This window comes from Anguilla rostrata, chromosome 3, assembly GCF_018555375.3.
Source record: "Anguilla rostrata isolate EN2019 chromosome 3, ASM1855537v3, whole genome shotgun sequence".
Taxonomy (NCBI): domain Eukaryota; kingdom Metazoa; phylum Chordata; class Actinopteri; order Anguilliformes; family Anguillidae; genus Anguilla; species Anguilla rostrata.
The window spans coordinates 57974225-57988262 of record NC_057935.1 but is presented as its reverse complement, the minus strand read 5'-3'; the positions used below and the strand labels follow the sequence as shown (position 1 = coordinate 57988262).

At 50.9% G+C, this 14038-nt stretch overlaps 1 protein-coding gene across 2 annotated transcripts in view; it reads right to left on the bottom strand.

The window, feature by feature from the left end:
- The window catches only part of LOC135251316 (neurocan core protein-like), a 73708-nt gene that overhangs the window by 25263 nt on the left and 34407 nt on the right, over positions 1 to 14038 (bottom strand). For both annotated transcript variants that reach the window (XM_064328647.1, XM_064328646.1), the window contains exons 3-7: positions 10946 to 11353; positions 6882 to 7056; positions 5777 to 5904; positions 5006 to 5299; positions 641 to 1504 (exon numbers count right to left, since the gene is read on the bottom strand). In XM_064328647.1, coding sequence (XP_064184717.1) covers positions 641 to 1504; positions 5006 to 5299; positions 5777 to 5904; positions 6882 to 7056; positions 10946 to 11353 — 1869 coding nt within the window. The remainder of the gene's footprint in view (positions 1 to 640; positions 1505 to 5005; positions 5300 to 5776; positions 5905 to 6881; positions 7057 to 10945; positions 11354 to 14038) is intronic.

Genomic DNA, 14038 nt, shown 5'->3' with positions numbered 1-14038 from the left:
AGGAGGAGGGGGAAGAGGACAGGAGGAAAAAGCAGAGAGGAGGAGTAGGACGTGGGTGAAAAGAGAATCGAGTTGAAATGAGAGTCAGACCTGGGTCAGATACTGCAATAGAAAGACTTGCAGAGTAAAATAAATCCTGAAGATTACTGGCAGTTCCAAAAAAAAAGTGTTGATTTTTTATCGAAATGTCTTCATACAGATTGTACGATCTTGGTTGAATAGTAACAGCAGTATGTAAGCAGTGTGTTAAAGTGTTTACCAGTATCTGCAGGAATGAACCACTTCAAATAGATATTTAACCCAGGGACCGGGCAAACCCTGCCTCTCACCCAATGCATTCTGGGATAGGCTCCAGTACCTCCGGAGCCCCTGTCCAGGAGCAAGCGTGTATAGATAATGGCTGGATGGATAGATGGATTTAATCTTTAGGTGAATGTTTTAAAATGCAAATGGGACTGAACCGATACCACAACACCTAGCAGAACCAATGATTCCTCCCCAGAGACACGCCCACTGCACTCCAACGGAGTGTTGCAAACCAATCAGAGTGAACTTCCTGCTAAATGTTCTGCCCAGTCAATAAGCCCAGGGGTCTCATGAGAACGTCAATCACGAGAACACGGACCAATCAGAAACCTACCTGGGGCGGGGCTTAGGGAGCTGTTCTCAGTGCCGGTGGGGCGGTCCTCTCCTGGGGCTTGCGGGGGCGTGTCTGTGGCTGTGGGGAGCGTGTCTTCTGCACCTGAGACGGGGAGCTGTGCCGTGGCGAGATGGGTGGAGGGGGGCGTGTCCGAAACCTCAGAGGGGGCCAGGGTGTCCACGGGGGGCGGAGCCTCAGAGGAGAGCCTGGGGTCTGGAGGGACGGTCACGTGACCGGGGGGCGGAGTGCCCCCAGCGGACATTTTGGGGTTCCGGCGGTCCTGCTCCTCTGAGACGGGCTGTCCCGGGCCGGTGTCGCTCCCGCCCGAGCCGGCTCGCGGTTCCACGCTGTTGCCACGGCGATGAGCGGGTGGCAGCTCTCCTTCGGTTTCCGGCGAAGCTGAGGACCCCGCGGTCACGGGCGGGTCAGAGGCCGGGTCCGCGGTTGGGCGTTCCGTGGTGGGGGAGGGGTCCTGCTGACCGTCCGACCCGCCAATCACATCTCTCCAGGCCCGACCTGGCTCCTCCTCTTCCAGCTCCCTGCTCAATCCCGATTGGATCTCCAGCTTGTCTGTTGGGGAGGTGGGCGGGACCTCCACTTTGGCCCCTCCCACCGTCTCCGGCCTCGGCGGTGCACTCCCTGGATCGCTACGGCGACCGACGACAGCCGCTAAAGCGGGCGGCGCACCTCCGGGCGCGTCCCCCAGGGCGGCGACACCGAGCGACAGCCCGCCGTTCCCCATGAGCCAGCCGCCTGGGGCCCCCGTCAGGGCCGACGGGCCCCCGGCCCCCGAGAAAACCGCCGCTTTACGAGCGGCAAGACTCAGGGTCCCCGTCCGCCAATCAGCCAGCCCGGCGACGGAGTCTGCAGAGGGACAAAAAGCACACGGCGATTAGATTAGGGAGAACCAGCAGGGACAGCTCACAAGCAAACTCCTGTCCTGCTCTCACACCAAACAGCCTTAGCACTGCCAGGCTCAGTCATTACCTTCAGTCTGCTCCTCTCACAGTAATAACACTTGTTTATGTTTACATCACCTCAACATTTAATCACTTCATTTACACTTCCATGTTTACTGACTCATTCAAAAAAAAAAAAAACAGAGTGAGTAACAGATGACTCGTTCGTTTGGAACGGATCCCTCAGTGTTCAGTCACCTCCTTTCACTCGTTTCACCTCCTCAGATTTCGGAGGGAAAACTGCGAACGGCGCACCGGGAGGCGCCGAGAAAGCGGCCGTTATTCTCTCAGCCAATCAGAGCACAGATCGTCCAAAAGCCCTTGTGAATCATTAGCATTCCGTTCCACTCTGGCAGCGGCTCATGTTGTGTGTTTGTTTCTCTATTTACGTTTCCGTGGTTACCCGATCTCTCGTCCGACTGTACATAAAGAACGAAGCTCTTTGGCAGCGCTATTATTATTCATCATCGTCCTTTTCAATTTCAATTTCTTCGCTTTCTTCCGCGGCCGAAGAACTGAAGAGAATCAGAGGACTCTGTAGGAATAAATTTTGCAGGGATATAAATCCAATATTTTCAGTTCGCTTGGTTTGGAGACGGCAGCGTAGGTGGCGTTAAATCCAGCCGCAGGCTGAGTCCTTTCCGCAATGAACACAGTTTCTGAGTTCGGTGAGCACAGAGGAGGACAAACAGATTTTCAACGGTGCTTTATTTTTAAAAAAGAAGGGGGATATTCACCCGAAAATCTATTTTTGATAGTAAAACTTCTGTCTTCGAAAAAAAACAAAAAAAAAACGGCCAAGTGACAAGCTTCCATTCATCGGCCGCCTCCAGCGTAGCAGAAAAACAGGATTTTTCATTTTTTAATTTTTTAAAAAACCTACCAGCAGGGAACTGGCCGATAAAATTCTATAACCCAGAATTATAGAATACAGTTCCGCTGTATTTTTAAGAAACAGAGTGTGTGGGAAATGAAAAAAAGAAATAACAGCACTGGCTTAAAAAAATCGATGCTCCAAGTTCAGGGCAAGGTTCTGTGGGGGGACGCGAACAAACGCCCTACTGCAGCTCGAACCCGCGACTCTCGGGTCCCTGCCCATTTCGGGCTGCAGAAAAGGCCACCTGAGGTACTCATAAAATCAGTGCACGCACAGGTACACGTCGGGCCCTGACTGATCTTGGGCAGTTTTCAGTATTCGTGCTCACCCCAAAAACAGCTCTGACTCTCGGGCTGGTTAAATCTCTCTCTGTCTCTCTGTCCCCCTTCCCTCTGAACTCCGCTGGAATGAAATGGCTAATTATGACACTCGACTAACAGCTGCACACATAAATCTCACTTCCGCTCACTGGACCGGCTTCCATCCACATAAAAAACAAAATGTACGACAGGAAGACACCGCACATATGACGGGAATTCAAAGTTCTGATGATGCCGGTCATAAAACCTTGGCGGTGTCTGAATCAGCCTCCTAACTACGCTGTCTCCAAAGTACGTGCTGTCCACTAAGCACACTGCAGTGGTCTCCAACCCTGGTCCTGGAGAGCTGCAGGGTCTGCTGGTTTTTGCTTTCACCTTAAAATCAGCACCCAAGTGAGACCCAAGAAACCAGGTGAGTTGAGTTAACTGTGTAATCAACTGCTCTAATTGATTCATGAAGTGCAGAGTCACTATGAAAACCAGCAGACCCTGTAGCTATCCAGGACCAGGGCTGAAGACCATTGGCATACTGCATACTGTTTAGTATCAATCTTTTAGTACACGATGGACAACATGCAAAACAAAATCATCCTCCTTGCTGTTATCCAACCGGACTGTGGAAGAGTCGCAAGGTGTTCCGCCCTTGCAGGCATGCACACGTGTGGTTGTTGTTGTTTCTGGAGGAGAACATCATCGAAGCTGCACCTCGTCCTTAAAGTGAAGCCGCCCCTCGTGTTCATGGGCCAAATTTATGGGGTCGTTTACCTCCTGAAAACTATGCTCCCGAATATATTCAGCGAAACCCCAAAAATAAGCTTAGAGTCCTGGGATTTTAAGTACACTACCTTCAGAGAAAACTTCTCCTATTTAACAACTTTCTCATCCAGTGCACTCAACGTGTACGCTCAATAGTAGGCGTGCCCATTGATTTGGACATGACCACAGATGGGCTGCTTCCAGAAGTACCTCCCTCCACCACCAGGGGGTTGCCACTGTCCGTCAAAAACAACAATTTAACCTATTGTTAGCGTGGAGCTATGCTCTGGAAGAAACACTTGGGTTTAAAGGTGTGAGGTGATGAACGGCTGAATGTGATTGGATGCTGGCTGGGGTCATGACCTTTCAACTTTCCCGCCATCTCAGAGTCGCGTACAGATGAGACTGGCGGTTTTTCCCCGGGTGCTTTTTCTGAGGAGTTTTGCTTTTGCTCTAAATAATAAACGTTCACCAATTACCTACGCCTACGACGTACACGCCATTGTTATTATTCATGTCCACTGGGACAAGAGGCTCGGTTCACACAGCACTTCTCAACTTCCTGTCTGTAGTTGTAGTGGTGGATTCCTGCTGTGCTGGATGAGACGAGCTCGGATGGGTAAGTGGGGGGGGGTGGATTGGGGGGGGGGTTCAGTCTTGGACACCGGGGTTGCTGGTGAGAGTCAGGAGCGATGCATTAATTAGAGACAGTGCTCTTAATAATGCATGCTGGCTGAAGATAGATGTGCGCCCGTGTTAAACATTCATGTCCCGGAGCCGAATTTGGGCCGGGGAAGGATATCTGTTATTAATGAACCCGCCCCCGAACCCTCTGGCGGGATAAGGGGGGGGGGGGGGCGACGGGACGGAAGAAGGCCGGTCCTTATCGGACTGAAGTGATTAATCGCTGCTCTTCCCGAGGCTCAGACGGCGGACGGCTCTATTAGGCCCCTCCTCTGCCAGCGAGCGCTGCTGGGCTCCCAGACGAGCTGCCTGCACCCGACACCCCCTGCTCACTGAGGGGAGCCTCCAACGACAGGCCACAGAGAGCACAGCATCCACAACTGTTCACACCAGGCTCTCTCTCTCTCTCTCTCTTTCTCTGTCTCTCTATCTCTCTCTCTCTCTATCTCTCTCTCTGTCTCTCTATCTCTCTCTATCTCTCTATCTCTGTCTCTCTCTATCTCTCTATCTCTCTCTATCTCTCTCTCTGCCTCTCTATCTCTCTCTCTCTCTCTCTCCCCCTCTCCCTCTCCCTCCCTCCCTCCCTCCCAGGAAGTGTGTGTGCGTGTATGTGTGTATGTGTGTGTGTGTGTATGTGTGTGTGTGTGTGTGTGTGTGTGTGTGTGTGTGTGTGTGTGTGTGTGTGCGCGTGTATGTGAGTGTGTGTGTGCGCGTGTGTATGTGTGTATGTGTGTGTGTGTGTGTCTGCAGCCGCAGTGCTGGGCCGTACCTGTGTGGCAGTACGCATCGAAGAGGGCGGAGGTGTCGTGGTAACCGGTGCCGTTGGGGCTGCGGTACAGGGTTCGAACGCCGGGCTTGTCTCCGCCGCAGTCGGGGCGGGGCTGGTTGATGGGGTAACGGACACTGCCGTCGGCCAACCAGCCGGGGGCACAGCGGTCCAGCCCCGCCTGCCAGGCCAGGAAGAGCTGCCCTGCTGTGGCCAGCTCCGCCCCCAGGGACCTGCAGCGGGACCGGGCTGAGGAGAGGGTCAGCCTTTGCTGGGCGGAGGAGAAAAACACCTCACCTGGGAGAGAGAGAGAGTCAGACAGAGAAAAGAGAGAGAGAAAAAGATAGAAAGAGAGAGAGAGAGAGAGAATAAGACAGAGGAGAGAGAGAAAGCAATAAGGTGTGACAGTGTGAGAGAGAAAAAAAGGACAGAGGAGAGAATGGGAAAAGGTAGTGGGAGAGATAGAGCGAGAGAGAAGGAGGGAGAGAGCACAATGTAGGGAGAGTTACGCAGTAGTATTTTAAAACGTGGAAAAGGTGGGGGGGGACCTCAGCACTGTTTCCATGTAAACACTTTACCTTCTGACAAATACATGATTAGAATGCTCTTAACAGAACATTCTAATGCTGATGTCACAATCACAACTGGTGACTGACAGCGGTGGAGTTCTAGAACACTGACATGGAATTTAAAAAAAAAAAAAAAAGCTCTTCAAAGGGTTAATGGTTTTTTTAATGGCCGTTGAAGGTCATCGAGGCGGAGGCTGAGCCGTACCTGTCATCTCCGCGGCGAAGCAGTACGCGTCGTACAGCTCGCCCGCGTCCCTGCCACCGTAGCTCCTCACGCCAGGTGAGTCGTCCCCGTCTCCATAGCAACCAGGCCCCGGTGACTGGACTGGATACCTAACAAGGGGAAAGGGAGAAGACGTGGCGACTGTTTTGAAGACGGAGTCGGTTTGGGGATTGGGTGGGAGAGGCGGGGGGTAAAGGCGCACAGAGTTGGGGGTGGGGGGTGGGGGCGCAGATTTAATCCCTCTACCCTTTTCTCCAGCACTGTGAGCTCTGAGCTTGTCAGGTCACACGAGCCCAGAAATCCGCATTTTTATTCGTCTGACATTTCAATAATGCACAGATTCAGGAATAAAATTAACTGGAGCCCACTTCACCTTTCCTCTGAGCGTCACACGCCTCATATGAACGTTCATGAGGAAGCACGCCACTGGAAGATTATTACGACTGAAAAATTATTAAGAAAAGGGAGTGGAGAAGGAGAAACAGGAGATTGAAAGGAGGAGGTGAAACAGGAGGTGCAGGTAGAGGGGAAGGAGGAGGTACTGTATAACAGGAGGAGGTGAAACAGGAAGAACAGGCAGGTGAAATGTTCCATGTGAAATTCTCAGGAAGTTCTTCCAGGTTTACCAGCAGCTATAGAGTTAAAGTTCTTTAAAAATGCATGTAACCCAGGTCCGCTATACAGGCATGCTGATAACATACAGAAAGGTGAAAGGTGACAGGTGGAAGGTAAAAGGTGAAAGGTGAAAGGTGACAGGTGGGCAGGTGAAAGGTGAAAGGTGAAAGGTGACAGGTGGGCAGGTGGGCAGGTGGAAGGTGAATGGTGACAGGTGAGCAGGTGGGCAGGTGAATGGTGACAGGTGACAGGTGGAAGGTGGAAGGTGAATGGTGACAGGTGAGCAGGTGGGCAGGTGAAAGGTGGCAGGTGGGCTGGTGGGCAGGTGGAAGATGGAAGGTGAATGGTGACAGGTGGGCAGGTGGGCAGGTAGGCAGGTGGAAGGTGAATGGTGGGCAGGTGGGTAGGTGGGCAGGTGAAAGGTAAAAGCTGGTTTCCCAGTCAGGGAGGCTGTACCAGCGGAGCTCCTCACCTGACGGTCTGGTCGGAGAGCCAGCCGGCGGCGCAGTTCTCGTAGCCGTCGTAGAAGGAGGCGAGCAGCTGGGCGGGCGTGGCGATCACGGCGGAGTTCTGCAGGCAGGCGCGCTGGCCGTCCGCGAAGGACAGGGCGTATCGGCCGCGCGGAGAGCGATAATGGAACACCAGCCCTGAGGAGAGGAGGGCACCGCAAACTCAGCTCACAGACACACTATCACTCACAGACACACTGAGAGCTCACAGACTTACTATCACTCACAGACACACTGAGAGCTCACAGACATACTATCACTCAGAGACACACTGAGAGCTCACTGACACACTGAGAGCTCACAGACACACTATCACTCAGACACACTGAGAGCTCACAGACACACTATCACTCACAGACACACTGAGAGCTCACTGACATACTGAGAGCTCACAGACACACTATCACTCACAGACACACTGAGAGCTCACAGACATACTATCACTCACAGACACACTATCACTCACAGACACACTGAGAGCTCACAGACACACTATCACTCACAGACACACTGAGAGCTCACTGACATACTGAGAGCTCACAGACACACTATCACTCACAGACACACTGAGAGCTCACAGACACACCATCACTCACAGACACACTGAGAGCTCACAGACACACCATCACTCACTGACACACTGAGAGCTCACAGACATACTGAGAGCTCACTGACATACTGAGAGCTCACAGACATACTGAGAGCTCACTGACATACTATCACTCACAGACACAATGAGAGCTTACAGACATACTATCACTCACAGACACAATGAGAGTTCACAGACATACCATCACTCACAGACACAATGAGAGCTCACGGACATACTATCACACACTGAGAGCTCACTGACATACTATCACTCACAGACACGCTGACAGCTCACTGACACCCTGAGAGCATGAATGAGTGTACATATGCCTGTGAGTAAGTGCCTAGTTGGTGACTTAGTTACTCAGAAAAGCTCAGTTGTTTTTGCAAATGTTAAAGCTGCAGCAGCGTACGGACGTCACTTATCCAGAGTGACGCACGTGTGTGTTCAGGGTCGGTACTGCTCAGAGGGGGAGGTGTGGGGGGGGCACGGGGGGGGGGGGGGGGGGCAGGAAATGAGTGTGGAGGATGAGGACACAAAAGCTTGCCTAGCCACAGGTGGGACCACGCAGAGAGGGGTAATTACAGGCCTGCTTTTGAAGTGTCAAACTGCACCCCCTTCCCCCCAAACCCACCCCTCATTATCAGACCCGTCACCTCCAGAAGCAGAGAGACCCCTCTCCTTAAGAACAGAACATCACAAAAATGAAAGAAAGAAAAAGAGAAAAAGAAAATTCCTGTTCTTGATCTACAGGGCTGTGCAGACAAACAGGGCAGAATCTCCCAGTTAAGGGCCAATTTGAGCAAAGCTGGGCAACCGCGGGCTCGGAAAACCGTGTCCCACAATGCACTGCACCCCCAGCGCAGTCAGGGGCTAAATCCTGCTGAAATCGCTTCAAACAAAGAAAAGTAAAAAAGACGAAAAAGAAAACAAAAAAAAAACGCCCGTTTCAAATCTGTTTTTCTTTCATTAGCTTCCTTTCTTCCGTCTTTCCACCACGACTGCGGCTATAATCTGCACCCCCGAGAGTTCCGACCAATCAGGGCTGGCGCACCGTCTGATGGGCAAATAAGGCACTAATTGGCACCCAGAGAGAGAAGGGCGGCCACCGCACTGATTCTCACCCAACAGCGTCTGAGTCCTACAGCCTTCGGGAGAATACAGAAAGAAGAGAGGGAAAGAGTGAGAGAGAGAGTGAGAGAGAGAAAGAGAGGAGAGAGGGGGAGAGAGAGAGAGAGAGAGAGAGAGAGAGAGAGAGAGAGAGAGTAGAGAGTAGAGTAGAGTAGAGCATCCCTTCTGTAATGAAAAGGTTACTCCAGCCACTAGGTGGTAACGCCACACACGTTCGTGATTAAGCATGTCGTTACATGTTTATAAATCATTCCTTCGCGAACGCAGGGCTTTATAACAGAGGACAGAACACGTGCAATGCTAACTGCTCTTCTGATGACTGAGTGATTGGGCTATGTTTACAGCGGCTCATTTGACTTTCGAAATGTGGCCCAACTCAGATTTTTCACTCACCTGTGGCACAGATCAGATATGTATTATGAATGTGTGAACAGGAAGAAAGCACATGGGATCTGATATTTTTAGATGCGTTTTGGGCCACATTCATATGGAGAAATAAATCTGTATGTTTTGCTAAGGTAATTAATGCATTATAAATGTCTATAAGTGTCTATAGGGTTTGAGGAATGTAAAAATGTGTGTTGTTGACACCGCATGCAAACCTTGTGCAATCATCATTTTCCCCCCACTTTGTTTATTTTTTAACAAACATTGAAGGATCTCGTCTGGGTCCACCGACTGTCATAACTCAACAGTCTCATTTCCCGAGAATTCCTTTTCTTTTTCTTTTTTCTGATATGCAGCGTTTATGCACGACACCGATGATGTACTTTCACGACGTAAACCTTGACAGGAAATCTCAAACTGAGTTACTGCATACATTCGATCAATCAGCGCGACGCGTCACCCACATACTCTTTTCCCCCAAAAGGATGTGACAAGCTGTCAGTCTCTCACCCCCTCCCTCCCCCCCCCCCACGCCCCCCGGGACTCAACTGGAGCGACACAGCCTGAATGATGGATCGCTGAAGAATGAACAAAAAAAAAAAGAAAAATATAAAAATGGGGGAAGAAAAACAGAACCCTAATCAGAAGTGAGCGATAAAGAGGCTGATCAATACCGCTGATCATGTGGTGAGTGCGTAGAGGGTGTAATCAATATTAAGTGGATATCAGTAATCAGTATAGAGCGGATATCAGTAATCGGTATCGAGCGGATATCAGTAATCGGTATCGAGCGGATATCAGTAATCGGTATCGAGCGGATATCAGTAATCGGTATCGAGCGGATATCAGTAATCGGTATCGAGCGGATATCAGTAATCGGTATCGAGCGGATATCAGTAATCAGTATCTAGTGGATATCGGCATTCACCCCAGGGGTCCCCGGACTCCCAACACCCAGTTATTTGCCTTATGAATACAAGCGGTACACTTTGACTGCATGATGTTTTTTATTGGTTATGGTGCACGAGCTCTCCAGCGAGAGGTCACGAGCAGCTCTAACCACCACATCCAGAACAAAGCGGGGAAACTGTGTTTAAAAGCCTGCCTAAAGCCTAAAATCAGCATTCATTATTTTGAGTTTTTTTTCCTCTTTTTGGTAAGAGAAAGATTGTAATTAAGCAGGAAGTACAGTGAGCTTCCCACTGAACAGATGCTGGGGTGACATCAGGAGGACGTTTGTGTCTGTGAAGCGCCACTCTGTGAACACTGTGTGCGGCCTGAGATCTCAAAACAAGACAAACATACAAACAGACACAGACATGCCCAAACACAAGCACGCACACACACACATGCCCACGCACATGCACACTCACACACACACACACACACATGCACACTCACTCACTCACACACACACACACACACACACACACACACAGACATGCACACAACACACACATATATACACACACACACACACACACACATGCACACTCACTCACACACACACACACACACACACACACACACACAGACATACACACACACACGCATATATACACACACACACACACACACACACATACATACACACATACACACGCACACACACACACGCACACACACACACACACTGCATAAAAATCCTGCATAGTCTGCCCTTAATAATCTCAGCCCATCACATCTCACCAGACTGTGAAGATAAGGAACACAAAGAGCGTTTTGCCTTTTGAAAGTCAAAGATATCATTGACTGCTGTAGAGATTGGAGATTATCTTGGCCGATTACCACAGTTAAGCACAATGGGAGGAGATGCAATCAGGGGCAGGAATCAGGAGAGCAAAAGGACGCGATTCAGTGGTGTAAACGAGGTGGGGTTTCAGGGGGTGCAGGGGGGCTGGGGGGGGGGGTAATCACCTTTGACCTCCAGCGGGACAGTGTTGTGCTCCACCTCGTCGCCCACGGTTACCTCACAGTGGTACACGCCCGAGTCGCTGGAGCGCAGGCCGACCAGCGCCAGCGTGGCGTTGTAGTGGTTGCCGTGGTAACCGGGCAGGGACACCCTCCCCATGAAGGCCTTGGTCACCTCCAGGACGTTGCCCCGGGCGACCAGCACGGACTGCTCCTGCGGGGCTTCCCCGTCGTCGCCCCCCCGCTGCCCCCACGCCTTGGTCCACCTGACGGTGGGCGGGTCCTGGGCGGGGCCGTCCTGCTGCTGGGAGGGGGGCGGGGAGCAGAGCAGGAGGGCGTCGCCCCCGAGCCGCTCCCGCGTGGGCTGGCGGGTCACCCTGTGCACCCTCACCTGGGGCTGCCCCAAACCGGAGCCTGCAGGAGAGACAGGGGGAGAGAGAGAGAGAGAGATGGGGAGAGGGGGAGGGGGAGGGAGAGAGGGAGGGCGAGAGAGAGGGGAGGGAGAGAGAGAGAGGGAGGGCGAGAGAGAGGGGGAGGGAGAGAGAGAGCAGGGAGGGCGAGAGAGAGGGGGAGGGAGAGAGAGAGCAGGGAGGGCGAGAAAGAGAGGGGGCAGATAGAGAGAGAGACAGAGAGGGAGAGAGAGAGAGAGAAGGGGAGACAGAGGGAGAGAGGGGGGGAGAGAGAGAGAGAGAGTATGTACCAATCACCATGGGCACCAATCACAGACTATAGCTGTTACCAACATATTCTGCAATTGGTGGAGCTACAGTCTGGTCAACCTCTCAGTTTTCCATTATAAAAAGGCTGTATGATCCCTATTGTATCCCAGCTGACACGGATGAACTTTCTTCTGATGGCACAACAAAAAAATAACAACATTAAAATGAAAAGGGGTCAATGAAAGGTTGTGATTTAAATGCTCCATGAGCCTAAAGTTATTCAGCTTAGTTTAAAATTCTGTGTCGAAATAACTAAGCTGACCTTGGGGAAAATGTTTCTTTTTCCGTATCTCTTAATCACATACTGAATATACAGTTCTCTCAAAGACAGAGGCATTCCTTTGAACAAAAACCCAGCTGGATTTCCCTGACAGATACAAAAACAAGTTTTCTTGTTTTTGTTTTTGTCTTTGTTTGTTTTTCGGACTTCACAGTACTCTGCTTTTTCTTCCTTTTACCACAGGAGAGATGCAGGACCATGGACAGCACCAGCCCCACTCACAGACGAGCCGCAAGACCCCGAACAGCACCGACCCAAACCACAGGAGAGCTGCAGCACCAGCACCAGCCACACTCATAGGAGAGCTGCAGGACCATGGACAGCGCCAGCACCAGCCCAACTCACAGAAGAGCTCCAGCACCACGGACAGCACCAGCCCCACTCACAGGAGAGCAGCAAGACCCCGAACAGCACCGACCCAAACCACAGGAGAGCTGCAGCCCCATGGACAGCACCAGCCTTACTCACAGCCCACAGGCAGTGTGGCAGCTGTAGTGTATGGCATTTAGTCCAGCTGCCCCCCCCCCATTGCTTCATCATTGGGTCTTATAAAAGGCTGTGCCCCCCAGGCCTAAAGGGACCTTTTCTACAAGGGCTGCTGGCTGCTGTTAGGGGTTTTCTTATTTATTGCATTTGTTTGCGGTTGGTCTGTCTGGGGCTGTGGAGATCAGTATGTCTTTTCCTCATTTCTCATTTAAACTGTTTTTTTGTTTTTTTTTTAGTTCATGCGCCTAATAAAAGGCGGTAGGCCAAATATCTTTTCAGTCCATTTCATCTTAATAATGAACAATTAATAATCAGTATTACTGTTCATTAGAATCTGCATCTAGTCCCTGGGTGGGATGGGTGGGGGGTGGGGGTACTCTCGCTCGTTCTCAACTGGCGTCACCTTAATATCCTTCCCCCGACATGCCCACTCCCGTGAGGAAAGCATACCTTTCAAAGAAAGAACATTAAAAAACCAGCAAAAGGAAAAATATGAACGCAAATCTATTTCCTCGGAAATGTTACGGATTTCAACAAACATTTAATTTTTTTGGAGTCAGCAGAACTCTGAAGGTATGAGCACACCGAAGGCAGATAGAGACAGAAAAGAGAAGAGAAATTCCGTCTCATTTGCACACGACAGTGACGATCAATTACACGGAAACGATCTCCAGGGACCGTTAAGCTTCGTCAATAAGGTGAGCGATTCCGTTATAACGCATCCCACAATTCCCACAATCCCCGCTAAGTGTTCATTTTAAAAAAAAGCCTCGGGTTTTTGCACCAGACGTACGACGGAGTCCGACGGAGATGGATGAAGTTCCGCTGTGATGTCAGCCGCGTGTCGCTACACAAGAGCGGCTTTCAGACGGGATTCGGGCCTGATTTCACATCGTGGTGCCAGTTTAAAACAAAGCAGGGAGAGGAAGGAAGCAGGGCAATCTACAGTAATTTAGGGGCGACATAGCTCAGGAGGTAAGAGCGGTTTGTCTGGCAGTTGGAGGGTTGCCGGTTCGATCCCCCGCCCTGGGGCGTGTCGAAGTGTCCCTGAGCAAGGCACCTAACCCATAACTGCTCTGGTGAATGAGAGGCATCAATTGTAAAGCGCTTTGGATGAAAGTGCTATGTAAAAGCACTTTGGATGAAAGCGCTATGTAAAAGCGCTTTGGATAAAAGCGCTATGTAAAAGCGCTTTGGATAAAAGCGCTATGTAAAAGCGCTTTGGATAAAAGCGCTATGTAAAAGCGCTTTGGATAAAAGCGCTATGTAAAAGCGCTTTGGATAAAAGCGCTATGTAAAAGCAGTCCGTTTCACCGTTTAATTTCAGGATAATCTGGACAAACGCAGAAAGTCGCGGTGAGAGAAAAGTAGGTAGGGCGAGGGCTTGGGGTCTGAATGATGAGAGACTCATTTATCGATAACAACAATCACGTCATTTCCCTCTTTCTCAGGCCAGCCACACACCTGCCGTCTCCCCTCTCCACCCCCACTTATCCAGTTCAGGGGTCTCTAACTCCTTCCCCAGAGGACAGCGGTCTCTGCCGATTATTGTGACTTCCTTTCAATCAGCAGCCTATTGTGGGCCTTGGAATCAAGGTGTTCGGGACTCTTCAA